Raw genomic sequence first — 23,276 nt, 5'->3', positions numbered from 1 at the left:
GATAATATTTACCAGAATTTCCAGCTGTCAGTTCACTGTCACATCCTGGTGCAAATTTTTCAGTTATTTGTTCTCCCTTACATTCTTGGCGTGACAGCCTTGCATCCTTTAGCAATGAACCATCGGAACAATACAAATCACTTCCAGGTGCTTCTCTCATCCAATTCTGAAGCCAAAGTGAGTTGCAGGTACACGAGATGGGATTACCAGCTATATCAAGCACAGCAAAATTGCTCCTTAGCTTTTTAAAAGTTGGTTCTGGAAATGATGTCATTTTATTGTTTCTGAGGCTGAGGAAGCGAAGCCTTGGCATTTCATTGAAGGGCGATCCTTGTATCGCACATATTCTGTTGTTGTCCATCTGAAACAAGTGTATTTGTTAACATGTATACTGCTTACTAGTAGCATCTGTTTTATAGCTATATGAAATAGCATAAAGAAAAAACATTCTTTCTTTCCTTCTTTACAAATTTGTTTTTTTCTGAAGTTTACACTCAAGGAGCTTTGTGGCATAAGCTCTAATATATATTACCTGTGTTGTACCTCAGCCATATCCTATACACAGATGACTGAAAGACAGTTTACATGTATAGTGGAAGCTGAGGAAGCATAGGCGGAAATTTAAAACTGTTGTGGTTGGCAGGAGAGCCAACACCGGGCTATTAAAGAAGACCGAAATGCATGCGTTTTAGCTCACGCAGGCTGGCGTGAGCTCTGGAACATGACAAGGGAATTAGAATTGAGAAAAACGGACATAGCTGGGGGAATACTTAACTTTAATCCATTAATAACAAACGTTGCTCTTGACGGTACATGATTTACAATATTAATAGAAACTGATCATGGCACCTTGCTAGGTCGTAGCAAATAACATAGGTGAAGGCTATGCTAACTATCGTCTCGGTAAATGAGAGCGTAATTTGTCAGTGAACCATCACTAGCAAAGTCGGCTGTACAACTGGGGCGAGTGCTAGGAAGTTTCTCTAGACCTGCCGTGTGGCGGCGCTCGGTCTGCAATCACTGATAGTGGTGACAAGGGGGCCCGACGTATACTAACGGACCGTGGCCGATTTAAAGGCTACCACCTAGTAAGTGTGGGTCTGGTGGTGACAATGACGGATTGAAGCCCCGGTTACTCTGAATAGGGGCTTAGAGATAAGGAGTATAGAAGGAATGTGATAGAAGTTGTTGAGAAGAACACCACCAGTGACCATATAATATGATATAAACACAAAATCTGTGAGACATAAAAATTGAAGTAATGGAATCCTGGCTGAAGAAAACTCAGTTGTCCAATGCATTCAGTTTCTTCTCTAGTTGGTGCCTTTCCCTTCTTTGACGTTTTTGTAATTTTTCTTTTTTTTTATGATCTTTATGTACTTCACCTAAATTCTGATTTCTTTCATCTGCTTCTTTTTTCCCCTATAACATTCAAAAGAGAAACTCTGACCCTGAAGGCTGGGCATTTGTTGTTTTATATTGTTTGTAGTTTTTTACCATTTTGCCCATTCTTTAGTTCCATTTTTCTAATTAATTGCACCATAGTTTAATTTGCTGCATGGCATCACCTCTGATTGTTGAAGAAAAAAATATGGCAATACTGTTTGGAAAAGACTGGAACCTAAGTACTGTAAAAAGAAGGCTAATAATATATCAGGAAGCTTTGCACTGCATTTTGAGTATTTATAAAACACAACTGAAAAACTCTCAGCAAATTTAAATACTGATTATTGAGATGAGATGCACTGGACATAAATTATATCAGGACATAGTGCCACCATATTGAATAATCTTACTTATGAGTATTGAAATGTGTGTGGGAGTTATACTTCATGACATGGACATGAGTCAAGTATACTTACTGTACTGCAGTGTGTCAGAATGAAGCACTGGTATCAAGAAAAGGGTTTTAGCTGGAGTGTGTGTAAGTGAGTGAGTGAACAACATAAAATATGAAACAATCTATTGTGCTAAAGTATTGCAATGTTAAAAATCTTGACTGATTAGAATAATGTCTTGTATTTCTTGTCTACAGCTCACTTGTTGTGCATTTCTTCTTTTTTACATTTCTTACTTCTTCTCTACAGTGCAGGCTTCCCCCATGCATGTTGGTCAATGAGTGTTACATAATTTGAAGACTCGTTGTTCTCACAGCCAAACATGCAAATGACTGCTGTGCTGAAACCTGCCACTATCTTGGATCTGGCACTTATTTTTATCCTGGGTTCTGTTTCTCTTGTACATTATCCTTATTTTCAAATACAGTATTTTACTTTCCATAACCAGCCCTATCATGATTCCTTTCTCATTTTACTTCTGCCATATCAGATAATTCAAAATTGTCCTAACCCAGTCCCAACCTTCTGAATTTCTACCTAATTCTCGGTATTCCTCCCACTAGACACACCATAAAAATTGTTAAGTTTGGCTACCAACCATCATTTCAGAAACATCTTCCTCTTCTGGTTCCACCAGTCCCTGACCCTCACCAACTTTGTCCTACACAGCTACATCATCCACCACAGGCATTGCTTAACTGCCTCTGCCCCTTTTGAAAAATCATTTTGCTATGTCATTGTTGTTTCCTTCATTTCCTCTCATAGATAAAGACCTTTCTCCTCCAACAGCCAGAACAACAGCACCAACATAATCTAGGAAAGAAATCTCATTTACTTATTTCCTACACCCACATCCCCCTTCATTCTTATCAAATTCCCTACCCCTTCCCTTACCAACTACATTCATAATCTGAGTGGCTTGCTGATCCTACCTGGTCTTGCCAGAAACTTCCTTCACATACCATAAAATATGAAACATACTACTGAAATATGAAACATACTACTGCCAAATAGCCTCCCTAGTGTCTTTATGGTGGTTTCAACCCAAGTTCTGAGTATGATTCCTGTATCTCTATACCCAAATCCTGATAACGTTACCACGGCCTTTATAAGCAGGCAATGTCATGCCTAACCAGTGCAAAAACTCCTATGAGTTAAATAAATTTGTTGTGACTGCCAACCAGCTGCTCTCCTTAACGCACAATTATCACCTATTCTGCAAAAATTCAACCACAACATTTGCCTTGACTTTCAGTATCTCTTGTCATGATTTATGATTAACGATTGTTCTAGAGGCAGTTTTTTTCATCATTAAGTGTATATCCATCAGTGATCAGCTTCACTGAAGTGCACAGTCCAGTTCTCCTGCCATTTGGGGATTGCCCAATTCTTTGCCAGAGCAAACTTTTAAAGGGCCAGGGAAACTCTCCGGATGGTATTGTTTGTGTCAGAGATGTGTGGTACAGCATCTCTTTCTTGTTGTGACTCTCCTGCAGTCAAGTAACTGTGCAATGATTTTGGTAAATGTCTTAGGTCAATCCTGCAAACTTCACTTGCCACTATGTCTACACTTCTCTCAGATGAACTCGTGGCCTGTTTCAGTTTCTGGAATGCTGGGCTAGTGTATGTAAAATTATCCAGATTTATTTATTTGCACCAAAAGCATCAAACTCTAGCATGCAAAATGCCTATGTAATAGCACTTATAAACTAATTGCTAATTTAAAATGTCAAGACAACAGTACATTTTCATGATATAGTCTGCAATGGTATTGAGTGTTTCATACTTTGTTGAACTCCACGTGAATGACAATATGGAATAAGACCTTTTCTTCATATTGTCTTTTGACCTTGCTCTGAGCCTGTTCAGAGTTTTCAAAACAGGCCATTCTTCAGTGAAACTAGCAGATAGATTTTCTGATGGTGTCATTCAATGGTGTTCAAACATCATCGTCCACGTAGATAATCAAACACATAAATACTGGTCAATGTTATGTGTTGCCCTCATGAAACTTTTCCTGGATGCCAGTCTTTAAGGAGGAGGATGGTGACCATATAATCTCGGGATTTCAGACATCCAATAATGAGTATACACAGCTCATTAAGAGTGATATCCATTTGCTTAGCATGCGCAGAATTCTAACAAGCAGGGCTAACATATTCACCTGCTGCATAACATGAAGGTAAAGCTGTAGTTTTAACTGTCACACCTCAGAATTTTTCTGTAATTTTGCACAATATGTTGTTTTTGGCAGATACTTTTTCTTTTATATTTAGCCAATGCTGCTTGAAAGTCAATGCACAGTCAAGAGTGATGTCTAGATATTTGGCCTGGAAACTGCATTCCAGCTGTACTCCTCTCCAAGTAACTCAAAGTTTCTTGACAACTTTCCTGTTCCTCCAATCGTTTCCCCACATTTGTAATTTGATGGGATTTGATTTAATTGGTTCTTAACAGCAGCACACAAAGTTTTATCTTTACTGATGATATCATCCTCTCCTTCCAGAGTGAGACCTATGAGCAAGTGTAACTGAATCTTAATGCTGCTTTGGAGGAGTTAGATAAATACAACTCCTCCAAAGTAGCATTAAGATTTAGTTACACCTGTTCAAAGGTCTCACTCTGGGAGGAGGAGGAGAGGGCAAGATCATCAGCATAGATAAAACTTTGTCTAATACTGTAAGAACCAATTAAATAAATACTAACTCCTCCAAAGCACTAAGATTTAGTTCCACCTGTTCAAAGGTCTCACTTTGGGAGGAGAGGGTGAGATCATCAGTCTAAATGAAACTTCATGTGTTATTAGGCAGGGGTTGATTGTTAGTATAAATATTAAATAATAGAAACACCAAGACACTGCCCTGTGGTAACCCATTCTTTTAAACAATCTGTTGACCTAGAAGTTATACGGAAAATGTATTTTGAGGGATATCTTGAATCATTTGTATAAGATGGTAATCATTATTTCATAGATTTTGTGCAGAAGCATTAGATGGTTGATTGTTTTGTAAGTTGCTGTTAGATCAATAATTGCTTTCCTGGTGACCTTTCTTGTCTCTAAACTGTCTTCAGTATGCTGGGTTAAATTTAATAACAATGCAGTGCAGTCCTTTCTGAATCTAAATCCAGCTTGCTGTGGGAGTAAGTGGTATTCAGCTGCTTCTGAGAGTCTATTATGGATCATTTGTTCAAAGATCGGTGACTCCTTAGGTCATCAGCCTGCTTGCATTGTTTCAGATTTGCAACTACTTGAAATTCCCTACATAACTTTGTGATCTGGCATGTACTGAAACAACTATTGAAGAAACATAGGGGAGCAAATTGTATGTTTTTGCACCAAAATGTTTAATTTGTTCAACTCTGATATCATTTTGGCCAGCAGGTTTATGAAATTTAGCATGGGATATTGCCCACTTCAAATCTTCTTGAGTAAACACTGAGGAAGATCACTGACTTCCTCTTCCAGTGTTGTGCATGTAACCATTTGATCAGCAGAAATACTGGCATGTACAGATTTCTTGGTTGAATCATTATTTAATCTCCTTGGCAGTCTTCATGCTTTTAGACTACATCATGACATATCTAATTCTTCCATGAGTTATACCCAATTCCCTCTTTTGATTTTGCTGATTAAATTGTTAAGTGTTGGGCCAAGTAAAGTTATTTCCTGGCTTCGTGATCTTCTAAAAAAAGTAGTTGTTGTTTTGTGCTTGGAGTAAGCTTCTGTACGTGATTGATTCTGAAAGGTCAAAGACTAGCCATCCATGAGCATTTCTGTACCAAACCAACAAAGTGATCATATGATTCTGGCAATGGGATTACTTCAGATTCTGGTGTAGGGGCTACTTCAGTTATCTCCTGATCCAGATGTAGATGTAGATCTAATGATGAACTTACAGCCTATTTCTATTTTGTTCTGACAACTGCAAAACAGTTGGGCCTAGCTATTTCACTTTGTGCCCTTATTTCCATATAGGCATTCCCTATTTCTGTATAGGCATTTCTTAAAATAAATTAAATTCTATTCTTATGAAAAAACAGCAGGAGCAAAGATTTTTGTATCCTTGATGGAGGTTGTAGTTTGATTTGTAGTCTCAGTTAATGGAACACTCCTAGTAGCAACAATAACTGAAAATGCTGCAGGAAGTTCAGCTACAACAAACATGGTCTAAATAAGATTGCAATGCTGTTACTGATTGTGTGTGTGTTGACAGTGGTCCATCTTTTCCCTTATATCTCTTTCTTTCCAATATATGTGTGAAGACTGAGACATATATGCACAGTGGATTATGTTCCACTTCAAAGCTTAACAGGTACAAGGGGACCTCAAAAAGTAAGTTGCACATTGTTATGGCAGATCAAGTAACATTTTTTGAATGCTGCACTACTCTTTAAAGTGACACAGATACATTACACAATTTTCCAACATAATTACCAAGTCTCTGTAAACCCCATTCAAAAAATTGTACCAATTCCTCATTCCCTGATAATAGAAATCTGCTCTTTGGCCACAGAGCCATTCAAGAACCATTGTGTGAACATTCTCGTCATTGGAAAATCCCTTTCTCCCAGATGTTCTGTCCATTTGCTGAAAAGGTGGTAATCACATGATGCAAGATCTGATCTTCCTGATCACCATCACTCACATATATGCAGCTTGGACAAATTGTTGGCACGATTTCATTACAGTTGCATGCAACATTGCATTTGGTCCATATAATACTAGAATTTCATGGTGAATCAGTGTGCAATTTAGACCATTTGCCAGCAATAATCGTACTGTCCTGTGTACTTCAATTTTGGTATATGTTTCCAGTTGTTGTGCCATTTCAGTTGCACACTATGATGTGCATGTTATCCATACGGCAGATTAACTGCATCTGCAGGAAACCTGGAACATGTACTCTCTTCTGACAATGTGCCACTCTTGTTGTGCAAAGGACTTAGCATGGGATGCCATGTGTAATGTACTTTCTGAAGTCCCTACTTGCTTAATCTGAATGCAAAACAAATAATTTTTCCTGTATTGCGCTTATCAGAAACTTCTGAATTGTCAAAGAAGGTAGTTCCACAGTTGAACCACGAGTGTTATCTTTCAACTACATTTTTGCAATGTGTAATCCATATTAAAGCAAGAGGTGCCACAGTATTGCAACCAAGCTAGAATTTTATTATTTACACCAGGAGTCTAGAATAACCGTACATGCAACCCAATAGGTGTTCTAGTCCTGAGTGTCAAGAGGAGACACCTAATCTCTTATAAACAATTTTGTTGTCTCTTCCAGTCCCAATGAAGAAATAGATCAGGAAGCCTTACATTTAGAGGACCCTGCAGTTAACAAGGCAACGGCTACAGCCCACACATTCAGAGTGTCTCAAATGCAGACCAACAATTTGAATATTTACCTGAGATGGCAGAAGTACATTTTATACCAGTACAGTGTACACAGTCCAATAATCCTAAACTTTGATGTTGCCCATTGCCAGTTTAGCATTGTTCAATACTTCCAACAGTGCCATGTTGACAAACAGCTGCTTCCAAAACCTCCTGCATTCTTTCTCAGAAAGTTTTAGACAGCATAAGTGAACATCCTGTCCACACACATTCACTATAAGCATTCTGTACATCGAGCAAGACCACTTAGCGATTGTTTGCCTCGCTCAGGCCGAGCACTTAATTGCAGAAACAGAAAAAAATGCTGATGCAAGTAAACGGTGTAAAGGCTCTTGCTGAGTTGGTCATCCCACATAAGTTTCACTTTATTCCGGACATATAAGAAATACAGGTACAATTTAGTCTGCATGTGGGCAACAACATACCTCACACAAACCTAGAAATGCATCATCATTTGAGACCTTCACCACTAACAAGTGTTTGCCATTTAGTCACACACACAAAAACCAACCAATTCCAGGCTAAGGATAATTTGCTGCTTATAGGCAAGTCACACTTGCTATTTAAATCATATCTACAAACAGTTCCATACCCAAGAAACCTTCGAACTTCATGCTTTAAATCTTTTTGAATTTGTAATTAAGGATTCAGTATTTTCATTTCTGATCTTTTTTCTTTAAGTCCATAATCAACACATAATCTGTGCTCAGTTACACCACCATTCCATGACTCAAGAAACTGTTAGCAAATTTAGCAAGGGGTGAATATTTCTTCAAAGCAGATTTGGCCTACACCTGTATAGAGCTTTTGCTTGATGAATATTCGCAAAACACAATGGTGATAAATAAACCATTTGGCTTTTCACATTGCTCTAGTGCCTATCTTTCGGCAAAGCCCGACCACTGTCTATTTTCCAAATATATTTGTAATAATATTAACTGAATTTTCTATAACAATGAAAACAATCAATTATATGTGCGGATGGAAGTGTGCGCGCGCGCGCGCGCGTGTGTGTGTGTGTTTGTGTGTGTGTGTGTGTGTGTGTGCGTGTGTGTGGGCGTGCACGCGCGCTCCTGTTCTTTTTCCCCCCTAAGGTAAGTCTTTCCGCTCCTGGGATTGGAATGACTCCTTACCCTCTCCCTTAAAACCCACATCCTTTCGTCTTTTCCTCTCCTTCCCTCTTTCCTGATGAAGCAACCATGTGTTGCGAAAGCCTGAAATTTGCGTGTGTGTTTGTGTGTTCTTTACTGTGTCTATCTACTAGTGCTTTCTTGTTTCGTAAGTCACAGCATCTTTGTTTTTTATATATATTTTTCCCATGTGGAATGTTTCCCTCTATTATATTCAAATTATTTAATTGGATAGATGAAAAATCTACTCACCAAGTGGCAGCAGAACACGCACATAAAGACTGTTGTAATTGGTAAGTTTTTTCAGGCAGAAGGATTGAAGGGGAAGGAAGAAGGGTGAAGGAAAAGGACTGAAGAGGTCTAGAGAAAGGAGTAGATTTTGGGAAAGTCACCCAGAACCATGGGTTAGGGGAAACCGTACTTACCCATACAGTGAGTCTCTTCTGACCCGCGGTTCTGGGTGAGTTTCCCAAAATCTACCTCTTTTTCTAGACCTCTCCAGTCCTTTTCCTTCACCCTTCTTCCTTCCCCTTCACCCCTTCTGCCTGAAGAAGGAGCCACTGGCTCCAAAAGCTTGCCAATCATAATAGTATTTTCTTGTGTATTCTGCCGCCACTTGGTAACTGAATTTTTTGTTGTTGCTTGATAGGACATACACACTATCAAACAGCAAACATGCCTAATGTTCTGCAAATTATATTTATTTGGTCATGAACCCGCCTTTGGCTTCTTAGAACATTGTCAGGTGACAACTGAATTTTGCAAACATGGATAAAATGATGTGTAACTTACATAGGCATTATTTATACAGAACACACAAAAAAGATGACATATAAAATGCTTACATAGGAAAGTATCACATTTGTATGGCACAAAGAAACAGTTACATTTAACTAAAGAAGAAAAATAAAGTTCTTTTATATGGAGATACATTTAACAAAAAATTTTAAAAAATGAATTTACAATTTTAATGCAATATTTGTACAACTAAAACTTAATTTAACTGAACAAAAAAAACGAAATTGAATTTCACCATTTAATGCTAAGCTGGCATTCTATGTATATTGATTTCAAATATTTCCAGTAGGATCATCTTTCTGCTTTTTTAAACAGAATTTAAAACATCACAATCTACATCATATGGTTGGTTTTCTGTTAAGATGTTTGGCCAAGGTTCAATCTTTTTGATCTTCAGCTTCTCTTATGTTCAGTAACCCAGCTGCCACCAAACTACCTGAACGAACCACATATACTTTTCCAGTGTGCTTGCATCTGCTTTAGCACACACTACTTTGCATGAAGGTTTGTAGTTTGTCTTTACTGTTGAATAAAAATGTTGATATGCTGTCTGTATTATAAAATTCAGGTTTGTAGTTGTGAGAGTAACTTTTTTGTGAGATTAACTGAAATTTGGCCAACATATGGAATGATGCATCAGTTTTTGTAACTGCTGTCCCTGTTGATCAGCATACAGAAGTAGTGTAATTTATGCATTTCTTTTTTTATGGTATATTATCAATCAGTGCAGATATGTAGCCATAACTGAATAGTTTGATGGTCTGTAGATATGTTTGAAATGCAGATTCATATAATTTAACGGATATGAGGCAATGCACTGTCAAATAGCAATCTACATATCTGTGATGGTGTGGATGCTCGAAGCTTCCACGGATTACTGTATCTGTAACTATTGTTTTTCCATAATTTTAAAATGACTCATGTAAGTAATAATGTCCTGCACTAATTATCTAGATGAAGTCACTGAAAGCAATGCTGAAGGAAATCACAAATCTAAGAGCACTGTTCACTGAGCTCAAATCAGTTGGCCTGAAATAAAACTTCCTGTAAACTACATTTTTCAGACTAGCATTGAATACTTAGGCCACATCCAGGGTCAGCTTGGGACCACACAGGCAACTTATTATTTGCCCCTGCCCGTTTTCCCCTCATACATTTTCACCTGTATCAGTTTCTGCTATGAATTGTGATACACATTGTATACAAATGGTGCCTCTAGCACCTGTCCCAGCTTGGTGCTCCAAGCGGTGATTTGTGTCGCTTGGGCCTTAAACTGGCCCTGCTGGCACCCATCTATCCCACTAGAGCACTTGGTTGCAAATGATAATCTGTGAAACATAAAAGAAGGGCAGTCGCACACTCATTAAATACACTGCAAAAGAAAGGTGTATCTTTCTTAGCAACCCATGTAGGAACTATTACACATGGAAAACAACTTGTGCTCACAATTGATAATGCATTACAATATGGAATCAGAGCCATATTAGCATACAAAATTGCAATGATGCAATATACCTGATCAACTGTGTCTCCAAAATTTTAACTTCTGTACAGCTAAACTATTCACAAAATAGAAAGGAGGCCCTAACCATATTTTGTGCCGCTAAGAAATTCCAAGTTTTCTTATACAAAAATAAATTTAACTTGGTCACCAACCATAAGCTGCTATCAGCACTTTTTGGCTGTCACTCGTGGCTTCCAGCAAAAACAGCCCAAAGAATAAAGAGTTTTTACACTCGCAGTATGGTTTTATAAAGGGAAATATCACCAAACATAAACCATTCTTAAAGGCACATTCAAGATTCATTGCTCTCTAGCAAAAGAAACACTCAGCTTCCTGGCCTAGGAAGTTTCAGTGACAAGATAAAGTCTATAAACTTTTTTTTCAAAATTTATGTATCTTATATGAAGTTAAGAATAAATTAGCTGACATAATTTGAGGGAAAATGCACCAATACAGAAAACTTTACCATTGACACCCCACATATGACAATCAATTTGGTTTTGAATGTTTATGAATCCTGGATGTAAGAAGAAATGTTGTGTGTGTCTCCATTTTTAAAAGCCTACAGGTTTAATGACTGTCACATTCAATTAAGAATCCTAGTCACACTCTAATATGGGTGAGCTTAAGCAACTACCTATCATGCTACTTAAGACAGAATTGTAAGTTACATCTAAGTGCATCGCGATCTCTGTCTAATGAAAAACCACTGCTTTCACAATAAATATTGCACTACTAATGCAGCTAATTATTTCTGATTGCAGCTTTTGCAGCACACAGAAAACTATTAAATTCTTAGTGTATTGCTCTTTTATACCTTGAGTTCAACTAGCCAATCCATTCCAGTTAATGAACCTCCAGGAATATGTGACAATTGATTGTTACTGAGGTCAAGGACCTCAAGAGACTTCAGTCCCTTAATACCAGCTCTCTCTAGACCAGTCAGAGCATTGTGGCTCAGGTTCAACAGCAATAGGTGAGGCGCTCCGTATATTGCTTCATCTGGAATGTACAACATAAAAAAAGGGTTACTTTTCACACATATTGAAAATTATAAGCCTTTGTAAGATTTCAAAATGCTGGAGTCTCAAGATCTCACTGAAGCTATGATGAAGGGTGTCACACAATACGTCAACAATAACATATATACTTTGCTTTCTGAGATCAGCATTGGTGATTTAATGGAGTTGTAATTATTATTATGAGACGAGACTAAAAAACAGAGAAAAGGGCGATAGAAATTGTTCACAAAATAAGTAAAAAAGTCACCCAGGATTTTAGTTCTTTGAGGACACAACACCATAGAATGAGAGGGAAGACATTTCATTTTCTTGCTTAGCTTGACCTTATGTCTACCTAGCATATGATTGATGGTCAACAGTTGATACCATTTTTTTAAATAGTTTAGCATAGGGAACTGGAAGCTTTTATAATTTGTTTTTGAATGAGATATGATATGGATGGATATTGCATGCCTTCAAGGTGGTATGGTGTTTGGGCATTTGCATTATTATTAGGAGTTGTGATGCTTGTGGGGTTTTGTTAATACAATATAACCATTTGTTAAAAGGAGTGTGGTGTATTCCTTTGTTCCGCGCCAGGGTTCCCGGGTTCGATTCCCGGCGGGGTCAAGGATTTTCTCTGCCTTGTGATGACTCGGTGTTGTGTGATGTCCTTAGGTTAGTTAGGTTTAAGTAGTTCTAAGTCCTAGGGGACTGATGACCATAGATGTTAAGTCCCATAGTGCTCAGAGCCATTTGAACCCTCTTTTATTTTTTTTTTTTTTTGTACCAAACCTGAAATTACTTGAAGACTCTGTTTCTAGTACAAGTATAACTCCAACGGAAATGAAATCTATATGATTGTCACCTGCTACAAAGATTTACTCATAGATGCAGCAGTTCAGAATTTCAAGATAGCAGTAAATCTGAAACCGAATGCACAGTTATATAAAAAACAAATATTGCACCAGGTTAATTTGGGACCACGCTATTAAATGAGCGTGTAAAATTCTGCTTTAAAATAATTTTGTTCATAATGGTAAACAAACTGGCACTTTCAATCAACACTAGGCATCACCTGAAAGATGTGGTCAGCAGTGTCTGTTTCAACTGGCTCCAGCTACATATAAAGGAGAACAGTGCATTACCTGGGAACAGTGCATTACCTTAATCTATGTATCTTAGGAGACAATGAGTCATGAGAATGAATTTTCACTATGCAGTGGAGTGTGTGCTGATTTGAAAGTTCTTAGCAGATTAAAACTGTATGCCAGACCAGGACTGAAACCTATTAGTTTTTGTGTGGTCAGCATTGCAGAATGTGCTGGATGACTGGGTGAAGAGCACCTAATTCAGGGATGTATATTTGTTTGAAATTAGGATATTTTCTAGAATTCTGCTACAGAGAGATATAAGTGATTAAATCTGTTGATCAATTGAGTTGCCCTCCCTGTAACTAGGAGTGGGCACCTGTGCTATCAATTTTTTTTCGTAAGAAATACACCATAAACTGTGTTTATTTAAGGATTAACTAACATGAAAATTTTAATAGAATTTGATGAGTAACCTATTAGAGCACTGTTGAGTTTCTCAACCGTTTATTGACATTGTGATTCATAAAGAGAGGAGGGCTGAGTGTTGGCATCATTCCACTTACTATGGACATATCTACCCTTTTGCTAAGTCTTGAGTAGCTTGTAGTATTACATCTAATCACATTTAAATGATGATAAATTATGTTTGGCTTTTAATTTTTATTTTAGTAGTACACAAATCGAAATACAAAATAAACACTGTGAAGGACAGAAAGGTAGGGCAAAATGGTATGAAAACGCAATTAATATGGAGTTGGGTCAAATTTAGCATCCAAAACTGTCTGAATATTCCTTAGGAAAATTAAAATTCTGAATGGTGGTCCACATAGTTTTATACCAATTGCTGCAAAGAAAGTGATACAACTGCTTGAGAGATTCAGATTAACAATATTCAAAGAAGACATTATTTCATACGCTAGATCACCAAACCAGTCATGGGCATTTCGGTCATATGAATGGAGTCATTTTCATTTTGAAATACACAATACCCTATTTGGCACAATGTCTGCCACTGAATGAAGCTGGTCATCTAACAGGTTCCACAGACAACTGTTACCTTTCCTTTCAGTATAATCTTAGTACCCACTACAAATAGTGATGACTGCACAGTAAATTTACAGAGCTTCTGCACTGGTACAGAACTGAAATAAGGCAAACTCAATTGCACACTTTCTCTGACATTTTTTGTCATTTTCCGTTGGTCATTCCCACACGTATTGCTTGTTGGTCTAGGACCTTACCAGGTATGATTAATAGAGGATACAAAGAAGATCAAAAGTTGGGTGTTACATTTCTTCTAGTGTTCATTAAGTAAGCACAGTGTCATGGGGACACTCTGTAAACTCCAGTGGCAAACACTACCACAGAGGCAGCATAGAGAAGTTTACCGTTAAAATTCTGAAAGCAGTTATTCTAAGAAGAGTCCTATGATTCTTTACTTCATTTCACATAAATCTTACAAAACGACCATTATAAGAAAAATCAAAAGAATTACACCGCAGATGGAGCCTTACTTGATCTCCCCATAATTGTTTTCATTGCACAAGTGGTAGCTGATCCAGTCTCTTGTGCAACATGGGGAAAAAGTATTTTGGTGCTTGTTGGGTCTTGGAATGGAACTGTTATGTTGGTTAGGTGTACAGAGGCCAATACAAAGAGAGTATTTAATATGTGCAAGACAGCCAGAACTCAGTTTTTTGGTAAACTTGTCCACTTGCAAGTGGCACACCACTTTGTTATCCATTTGGAAGCCTAGCAACTTTATACGTAAACTAGGTCTGCAGGGTAGATTGCTTGTATAGCATTAAAAGTAGTAATGTTTTGTTCAAATGAATAAACTGGCGTAGCTTGCTCTCATTTAATTCTTTGTTGGAGGGTTCATTTCTAAAAAAATATCATTCATAGTTGGTAAACATTTATAAGGAAATTGCTGCTTCATTTTCCACAGTTCATAAATGAATGATCAAATTTAGATGTAGCTGTATTAATATTGAAGGTGATCCGTGTGAAGGATTTCCCTGAACTACAGCCATGGATGAAACAACTGTGGTAGTGCACAAAATGTTACTGAATTGTCAGAGATTAAAGGTATAAGTAGTAGTTCACACCATAAGCACCTCAGGAAAAAAAAGTATGGTACGTGTTGAATATAAATTAAATATCAGAAAGCTGTATGGAGGATAAATGCTGCAATTTTTTTTCAGTCTTGAAAATCATTTAGTGCAAAAATGCTTTCCTCTGCAAGATCAGGAGTGCTTTAAGAAGAGTTTAACTTCAGTTTGTTACAATGAATGGCTTCTGGAACCACCACTTCACACCATCAATGAAACAGCACTTAAAGCAGTAAATGGGAACAGTTACCCACAGCAAAAAAATATGAATCCTTTTTAATTTGTCAGAAAGTTTGATTCAGTGATTTCTGGGAATCTAAAGGTATTTTACTGATTATTTTGCAAAGGGTAAAACAACCACAGGTACACATCCAATTTTTTTGCACCAGCCGGATGACAAACATATATTGAGAAGAATTGTAAGAGCAATTGTGGCGTCAATAGTTCGTATCGACCACAAGACTTAATATCTGTGAACTCTAAGTGCTCTGTCGAGCTTCCATCTTAACTTTACTTTAGTCAGTTCTTTGTTATACTTTATTCTGTACAGACGCAGTGTCAAGTGTAAATATATACGAGATATAAATAAAATAGAAAGAAACTTCCACTTGGGAAAAATATATTAAAAACAAAGATTCCAAGACTTACCAAGCAGGAAAGCGCTGGTAGACAGGCACAATAAAATAACACACAAACACACACACAAAATTTCTAGCTTTCGCAACCAACGGTTGCTTCTTCAGGAAAGAGGGAAGGAGAGGGAAAGACAAAAGGATGTGGGTTTTAAGGGAGAGGGTAAGGAGTCATTCCAATCCCGGGAGCGGAAAGACTTACCTTAGGGGGAAAAAAGGATAGGTGTATACTCGCGCGCGCGCACACACACACACACACACACACACACACACACACACACACACACACACACACACGTCCATCCATACATATACAGACACAAGCCTTGGTTGCGAAAGCTAGAAATTTTGTGTGTGTGTTTGTGTGTTTTTTATTGTGCCTATATACGAGCTACGACATATATGGGAATTAAGTTTTCTACACCCCGATTACTGATCCCGTTCCCACAGTGGTGACCCTGCAGTTCGTTTGTGTTGCACCTCTTCTGCACAGATGTTTATGCAACAGGTTATATGCACTATGCAATGACTATGCCAAACAATGCCTTGTTCGAAGATATGGAAGCACAATTTTGCTCACCAAGTTTTGTTATTTCTTCATCCCCAGCTACTTACAAAGAGCTACACCGTTTCCTCGGCACCATCAATTACTACCATCACCATCTGCCTTCCGCCGCCGCTGTTCAGGCACCCCTGATGGACACAGTATCAGGCAAACAAACTTCCAGTATCCATCCCTTGGACTGCTCCAGTGCTGGAGGCCTTCAAGGCCTTGAAGACATCTTTAGCTCACACTGTGACACTTACCCACCCCGACCCCTCGGCTGAGTTATTCATCACTACGGACACCAGCGACATCGCGGTGGGGGCAGTGTTGCAACAACATGAGGGCGACACAGTATCTCCCCTTCATTTCTTCTCCAAGAAACTATCTACATGTCAAAGAAAATATTCTGCATTAGATAGAGCGCTCCTTGCTGTTTACGAGACAATCAAACATTTCTGCCCCGACGTCGAGAGACGTTCGTTTTTTGTCCTCACCGATCACAAATCACTGGCAGAAGCATTCTGCAACCCACCTGAGGACCCACCCTCTCGACATTACCGCCACTTTGACCTGGTTTCTCAAATCACAACAGACGTCCGTTACATCAAGGATGCGGATAACGTCTCTGCGGATTTCTTCTTGCCGATCAGTGCTGTTTCCCACATCATTGATCTTTCTGATCTAGCCTCCCTCCAAGCTTCTGATGCAGATTTTCAGGCTTTCCTACGAGACCCACAAACATCACTTGTTTTCACAAAGGCTAAATTTCCTGGCATTTCCAATGAGGTGAGGTGTGATTCTTTGACCAGCACCGTACGCCCTTTGATCTCACCTGGGCTGCGCCGACAGGTTTTTGATGCCCTGCATAACGTAGCCCACCCGGGTGTTCAAGCCACCACACATCTCTTGTCAGAATGTTTTGTTTGGAAGAATATCAAATGGGACTGTCAAACCTGGGCACACAGCTGTATCACTTGTCAGCACAACAAGATCAGCCACCTCACCTCCCTGCCTCTGGGCAAGTTCGATATTCCCGTAGGAGGATTCTGTCACATACATATTAATCTGATCAGGCCTCTTCCTCCTTCGGAGGGCCATAGATATATCTTATCAACTATCTCTCACAGGGTCGATGGTGTCCCTCTCCATAAGATACCTGCTGAGATGGTAGCCAAGGCTTTCATTGGTTCGTGGATCGCTCATTTCGTGTGCCCACCACTATCACTAACACAGTTCGTATCCTCCCTTTTCACCATCCTCTGCAATATCTGTGGTATTAAAAAAATACACACTACTGCCTATCACCCACAAAGCAATGAGTTGGTGGAGAGATGGCACCGCACCCTCAAGATGGCCCTTCGGTGCCATGATTGTTTCTGGTTGGAAGCTCTCCCATGGATGCTACTTGGTCTACACTTGACCTACAAACCTGACCTACAGGGGACTATATCAAAATTTGTTTTCAGCAAAAATCCGGTCCTACCGAGGGAACTTATTCTTCCCCAGGTTAGCGAGGATCTTCCCCCCAAGCCAGATTTCATTAGTTGGATACGCACGCATTTTCAACAAATGCGTTTGCACCCGCCCATCAGTCACTCACTGCCCGAGACTTATGTTCCCACCACACTCTCCGACTGCTCCCACATCATGCTGTATGATGATGCAATTAGGCAGCCTCTTAAACCTCCTTATCTTGGCCCCTACAAGTTCCTGTGGCGGGGGGACATGACTTTTGATATCACGATTAAAGACCACATACAGACAGTTTCCCTGCATTGCAGCTGGCTTTCATCGACCTTGATGGTCTCTCACCACCGCAGTTGGACTCTGCAGACGATCCATCCTTGATCAAGAATGAAGACGTGCTCCCATCAACCTCACCACACACCTCTTTCGCTGAAGACTGTTTGCCACCATTCACTCGTTTCCCGACCTGGTCCCCTGTTTCAACCTGCGCAGGTTTCACGCCCTCACTTCCAATGTTGGAGACACACACACCTACTATCAGTTTGTCCTGCAGCGTGCCAACACACCAATTGAACGATGTTTTTATAGTGATGTTTGATGACCGAGTGCTCATTCTTTTGACAGATACCGAAGTCCTGCCATCGGACGGTCCCTTACACATCAACATTGCACACAACCTCACACTCCTGTGTGAGTGTGACTGAGCATCTCTACGTGCTTTCATTTCTATGGATGGTTCATTTCACTTAAGGGCCACACTCGCCTCCACCACGCCGTTGACCGCCCACCCGCCCGCTTACTCCCGGGCCGGCCACCGTTTCATCCAGCCATGGTGGCTGACTGACTATGAAGTGGACCTGCCTCTCACCACTCCACCTGCACAACCCACCTCATTCGAGATGGAAGTACCGGTGGTGCACCTGCCTACGCACATGATTTCCACCGACATTGACACTTGCACGCCCTCACCCTTGGACATCAGTAGTACTCTGTACTGGGGGAGGGGGGGGGGGGAGGGGGGAGACGGGCTGTGTGGCATCGATAGTTCGTATCGACCTCGAAACTTAATATCTGTGAACTCTAAGTGCTCTGTCGAGCCTCCATCTTAACTTTACTTTAGTCAGTTCTTTGTTATACTTCATTCTGTACGCTGTGTCAAGTGGAAATATATACGAGCTACAACATATATGGGAATTACATTTTCTATATCCCGATTACCGATCCTGTTCCCATACAATAATCATAATTAGAAAAATGGACCCACATAAATAGTGCTTTGATTGATATGCTACCCATAGCCTGCTATCTGTCTCCCTTTCTTGCCATGCTCTGGATTGCTGCCTCTGTTCAACACAGTTGCACTCTGGCCGGAGCAGGCAGAGAGAATGGTTATGTGTGCATGAGATGTGTTTCCTTTCTGAAGAAGGCTTTGGTTGAAAGTTCAGTGCATAACAGTCTCTCGTGCCTGTCTGCAACTCAATGTGTCATCTTCAACTTTTGTAGTCCTGTCTTCCTCAGTTGCGTGTGATATTACGGTATATATATATTTTAATGGACTGCCTGACAGCAACTGAATTCAGTGTCATGTTTATAGTGAGTAGTAATCTATTCTTTTCATGATACTGTTAAGATTACATGACTGTAATACACAGACATTTTTCAGAATGACACTTCAGGGATATAATCTATTCTATTCACCTGAAAAAACTGTTGGACAAAGTACATTGCCCTAAAATTGCACTATCTCTAAAAATAATTCACTTTTTATTCAAATTACATTCTTTTAGTGGCAGAACAAGAATTTTTCATTTTTCCCATATATACCAGCCTGTGTACATTAGCTTGTCAAGTACCTTTAGGCTGTATATTTACTATATTAATGAAATAACCTACTATACTAATATCTATCAGTTAAGGGCTACTGGTGATTCATGAAGCAAAACAATAATGTGTGCTCTAAAAGGTGCTAAGAAATCACTGTAACATTGACACAGGGTTATATTGTATACAATATACACTGTACCATAAGACTGACTATGATCCATAGCTGACATATACCTTGTTTGGCATCGGCCTATGGATGGCGTACAAAATGTCAGAGTGGTGTGTGACACTGATACATGGAAATTCAGAAGTAGTTACTTGTCAACTGTGGATCAGACAGTCCACCCTGGCTAGCAGTGACACCTTCACTTCTTGGAGAAGAATCTTCTGGAGGTCAGAAACAGTCTATGGTGGCTGTGTTAGGACCAGACTACCTTTACATTGAGCATACCATGCATTTACAATCACTTGAAGTCTGAGGAGCATGCTGCTTATTCTAGATGTGTGATGTCTTTATGATTCAGGTACTTGCCCACCATTTTGTAGTCAGGCTTTGTTTTCCTGAAACAGAACATGTGTCCACACACACCACGAAAAGGTCCACGGAGCATTGTAAGGTAGCATACCTGATAACTGCAGCTATTACAGTGCCCCTAAGAAACATATGCAGTGTAGTGTATGTCCTTAACATGATGTTGGCACATAATTGTAAAGTGTGTTGAGAGAGGGAAGGGGGTAGTAGGATTTACCATGTGAAAAGGTGGTTAGAATTGAAATGTCCTGGCAGATTAAAACTGTGTGTCGGACTGAGACTCGAATCTGGTTCACAGAAGAGCTTCTGTGAATTTTGGAAGGTAGGAGATGAGGTACTGACATAATTGAAGCTGTGAGGGCGGATCGTGAGTCGTGCTTGGGTAGCTGAGTGGCAGAGCGAAAGGCAAAGGTCCCGAGTTCGAGTCTCAGTCCAGTGCACAGTTTTAATCTGCCAGGAAGTTTAATATCAGCGTACACTCTGCTGCAAAGTGAAAATCTCATTCTGGAAACATCACCCAGGCTGTGGCTAAGCCATGTCTACACAATATCCTGTCTTCGAGGAGTGCTAGTTCTGCAAGGTTCGCAGAAGAGCTTCTGTGAAGCTTGGAAGGTACGAGATGAGGTACTGACAGAATTAAAGCTGTGTGGGTGGGTCGTGAGTTGTGCTTGGGTAACTCAGTGGTAGAGCTCTTGCCCATGAAAGGCAAAGGTCTTGAGTTCGAGTCTTGGTTCGGCACACAGTTTTTATCTGCCACGAAGTTTCATATCAGCGCACACTCTGCTGCAGAGTGAAAGTCTCACTCTGGGAACATCCCCCAGGCTGTGGCTAAGCCATGTCTCTGCAATATCCTGTCTTCCAGGAGTGCTAGTTCTGCAAGGTTCGCAGAAGAGCTTCTGTGAAGTTTTGAAACAAATACTAACAAAGAGATAGAGGGGCTGGCCAGTACTTACCTCAGCTCAGTACAGCCGATTGATACACAAAAAAACAACCGAAAATTTACGTTCCTAGCTTTCGGAATAAATGTTCCTTCATCAGGGAGGAGAGAGGGGACAGAAAGGGAAGAAGGGAAAGTGGATTTAGTTACTCACAACCCAGGTTAGGAAGCAACAGGGAAAGGAAAACTGGGAGGGTAGCAAGGATGGAGGCCTTTGGCTTCCCTCTGACAACTATGCCTCCATCCTTGCCACCCTCCCAGTTTTCCTTTCCCTGTTGCTTCATTACCTGGGTTGTGAGTAACTAAATCCACTTTCCCTTCTTCCCTTTCTCTCCCCTCTCTCCTCCCTGATGAAGGAACAGTTATTCCAAAAGCTAGGAACTTATATTTTCGGTTGTTTTTTGTGTATCTATTGGCTGTACTGAGCTGAGGTAAGTACTGGCCAGTCCCTCTATCTCTTTGTTAGTATTTGTTTCACATCTTTATATGAGATTTTCCATTAATTATTTAGATCTTCTGTGAAGTTTGGAAGGTAAGAGACGAGGTAGTGGCAGAATTGAAGCTGTGAGGGCGGGTCGTGAGTTGTGCTTGAGTAGCTCAGTAGTAGAACACTTCCCCACGAATGGCAAAGGTCCCGAGTTTTAATCTACCAGGAAGTTTCATATCTATGCACAGTCTGCTGCAGAGTGAAAATTTCATTGTGGTTAGAATTACAAATCAGGTTAAACCTTGCTCCATCTGCATAAAAGACAAAATACTTCATCACTATTCCTACATCCTCTCCTGGCAGGCAAAAGAGAGTATTTGACAAACTGTGTTTTCAGAATGAGATTTTCACTCTGCAGCGGAGTGTGCGCTGATATGAAACTTCCTGGCAGATTAAAACTGTGTGTCCGACCGAGACTCGAACTCGGGACCTTTGCCTTTCGCGGGCAAGTGCTCTAGGTAGGAGACGAGGTACTGGCAGAAGTAAAGCTGTGAGTACCGGGCGTGAGTCGTGCTTCGGTAGCTCAGATGGTAGAGCACTTGCCCGCGAAAGGCAAAGGTCCCGAGTTCGAGTCTCGGTCGGGCACACAGTTTTAATCTGCCAGGAAGTTTCATATCAGCGCACACTCCACTGCAGAGTGAAAATCTCATTCTGGAAACATTCCCCAGGCTGTGGCTAAGCCATGTCTCTGCAATATCCTTTCTTTCAGGAGTGCTAGTTCTGCAAGGTTCACAGGAGAGCTTCTGTAAAGTTAGGAAGGTAGGAGACGAGGTACTGGCAGAAGTAAAGGTGTGAGTACTGGGCGTGAGTCATGCTTCGGTAGCTCAGATGGTAGAGCACTTGCCCGCGAAAGGCAAAGGTCCCGAGTACAAGTCTCGGTCGGGCACACAGTTTTAATCTGCCAGGAAGTTTCATATCAGCGCACACTCCGCTGCAGAGTGAAAATCTCATTCTGGAAACATTCCCCAGGCTGTGGCTAAGCCATGTCTCTGCAATATCCTTTCTTTCAGGAGTGCTAGTTCTGCAAGGTTCGCAGGAGAGCTTCTGTAAAGTTAGGAAGGTAGGAGACAAGGTACTGGCAGAAGTAAAGGTGTGAGTACCGGGCGTGAGTCGTGCTTTGGTAGCTCGGATGGTAGAGCACTTGCCTGCGAAAGGCAAAGGTCCCGAGTACAAGTCTCGGTCGGGCACACAGTTTTAATCTGCCAGGAAGTTTCATATCAGCGCACACTCCGCTGCAGAGTGAAAATCTCATTCTGGAAACATTCCCTAGGCTGTGGCTAAGCCATGTCTCTGCAATATCCTTTCTTTCAGGAGTGCTAGTTCTGCAAGGTTCGCAGGAGAGCTTCTGTAAAGTTAGGAAGGTAGGAGACAAGGTACTGGCAGAAGTAAAGCTGTGAGTACCGGGCGTGAGTCGTGCTTTGGTAGCTCGGATGGTAGAGCACTTGCCCGCGAAAGGCAAAGGTCCCGGGTACGAGTCTCGGTCGGGCACACAGTTTTAATCTGCCAGGAAGTTTCAAACTGTGTTTTACCATTGCTTATCAGGGGTATGTCCAGAGCGTTACTTGAGGATACAGAGGAACGAACCTTTCAAAACTAAACATACAACATCTGATGAGAAACGCATAACCCTTAGGATGTCGTAAGATTGGTAGCCATGGTAAGTGCTCTGCAACTTCATATGTCTTTTACAGCAAGTAGGAATCTATCTTTACCTACATCGTTCATTAGAACATTTGATTATAGTGAATCTTTATTTATATCTGTCAGCCCCAAGAGCTAATGGTTTCTGATAATTTGAAGGATTCGTGATTTGGGCCATTGCAGACATACTTGTGAAGAAATGCCCTTAATAAATGGAATGATGGCAAAGACTTATCTCTGGACCGCACACAAGTTCCGTGTGTGTGTATGGGTTTGGACTGAACATCTTACTATGTTGTTTACTCCTTTGCAAGAGGTTGAAAAAATTGATTTTATAC

The 23,276-nt window shown here is 40.3% G+C and overlaps 1 protein-coding gene across 1 annotated transcript in view; it reads right to left on the bottom strand.

The window, feature by feature from the left end:
- Positions 1-23,276, bottom strand: part of LOC126335483 (protein artichoke) — a 326,438-nt gene that overhangs the window by 2,386 nt on the left and 300,776 nt on the right. The window contains exons 13-14 of the mRNA XM_049998802.1: positions 11,483-11,667; positions 13-361 (exon numbers count right to left, since the gene is read on the bottom strand). Of these exons, the coding sequence (XP_049854759.1) occupies positions 13-361; positions 11,483-11,667 (534 nt within the window). The remainder of the gene's footprint in view (positions 1-12; positions 362-11,482; positions 11,668-23,276) is intronic.

This window comes from Schistocerca gregaria, chromosome 2, assembly GCF_023897955.1.
Source record: "Schistocerca gregaria isolate iqSchGreg1 chromosome 2, iqSchGreg1.2, whole genome shotgun sequence".
In the NCBI taxonomy this organism is placed as follows: Eukaryota; Metazoa; Arthropoda; class Insecta; order Orthoptera; family Acrididae; genus Schistocerca; species Schistocerca gregaria.
The sequence above is the reverse complement of the archived record's forward strand: the minus strand, read 5'-3'. Positions and strand labels throughout refer to the sequence as shown.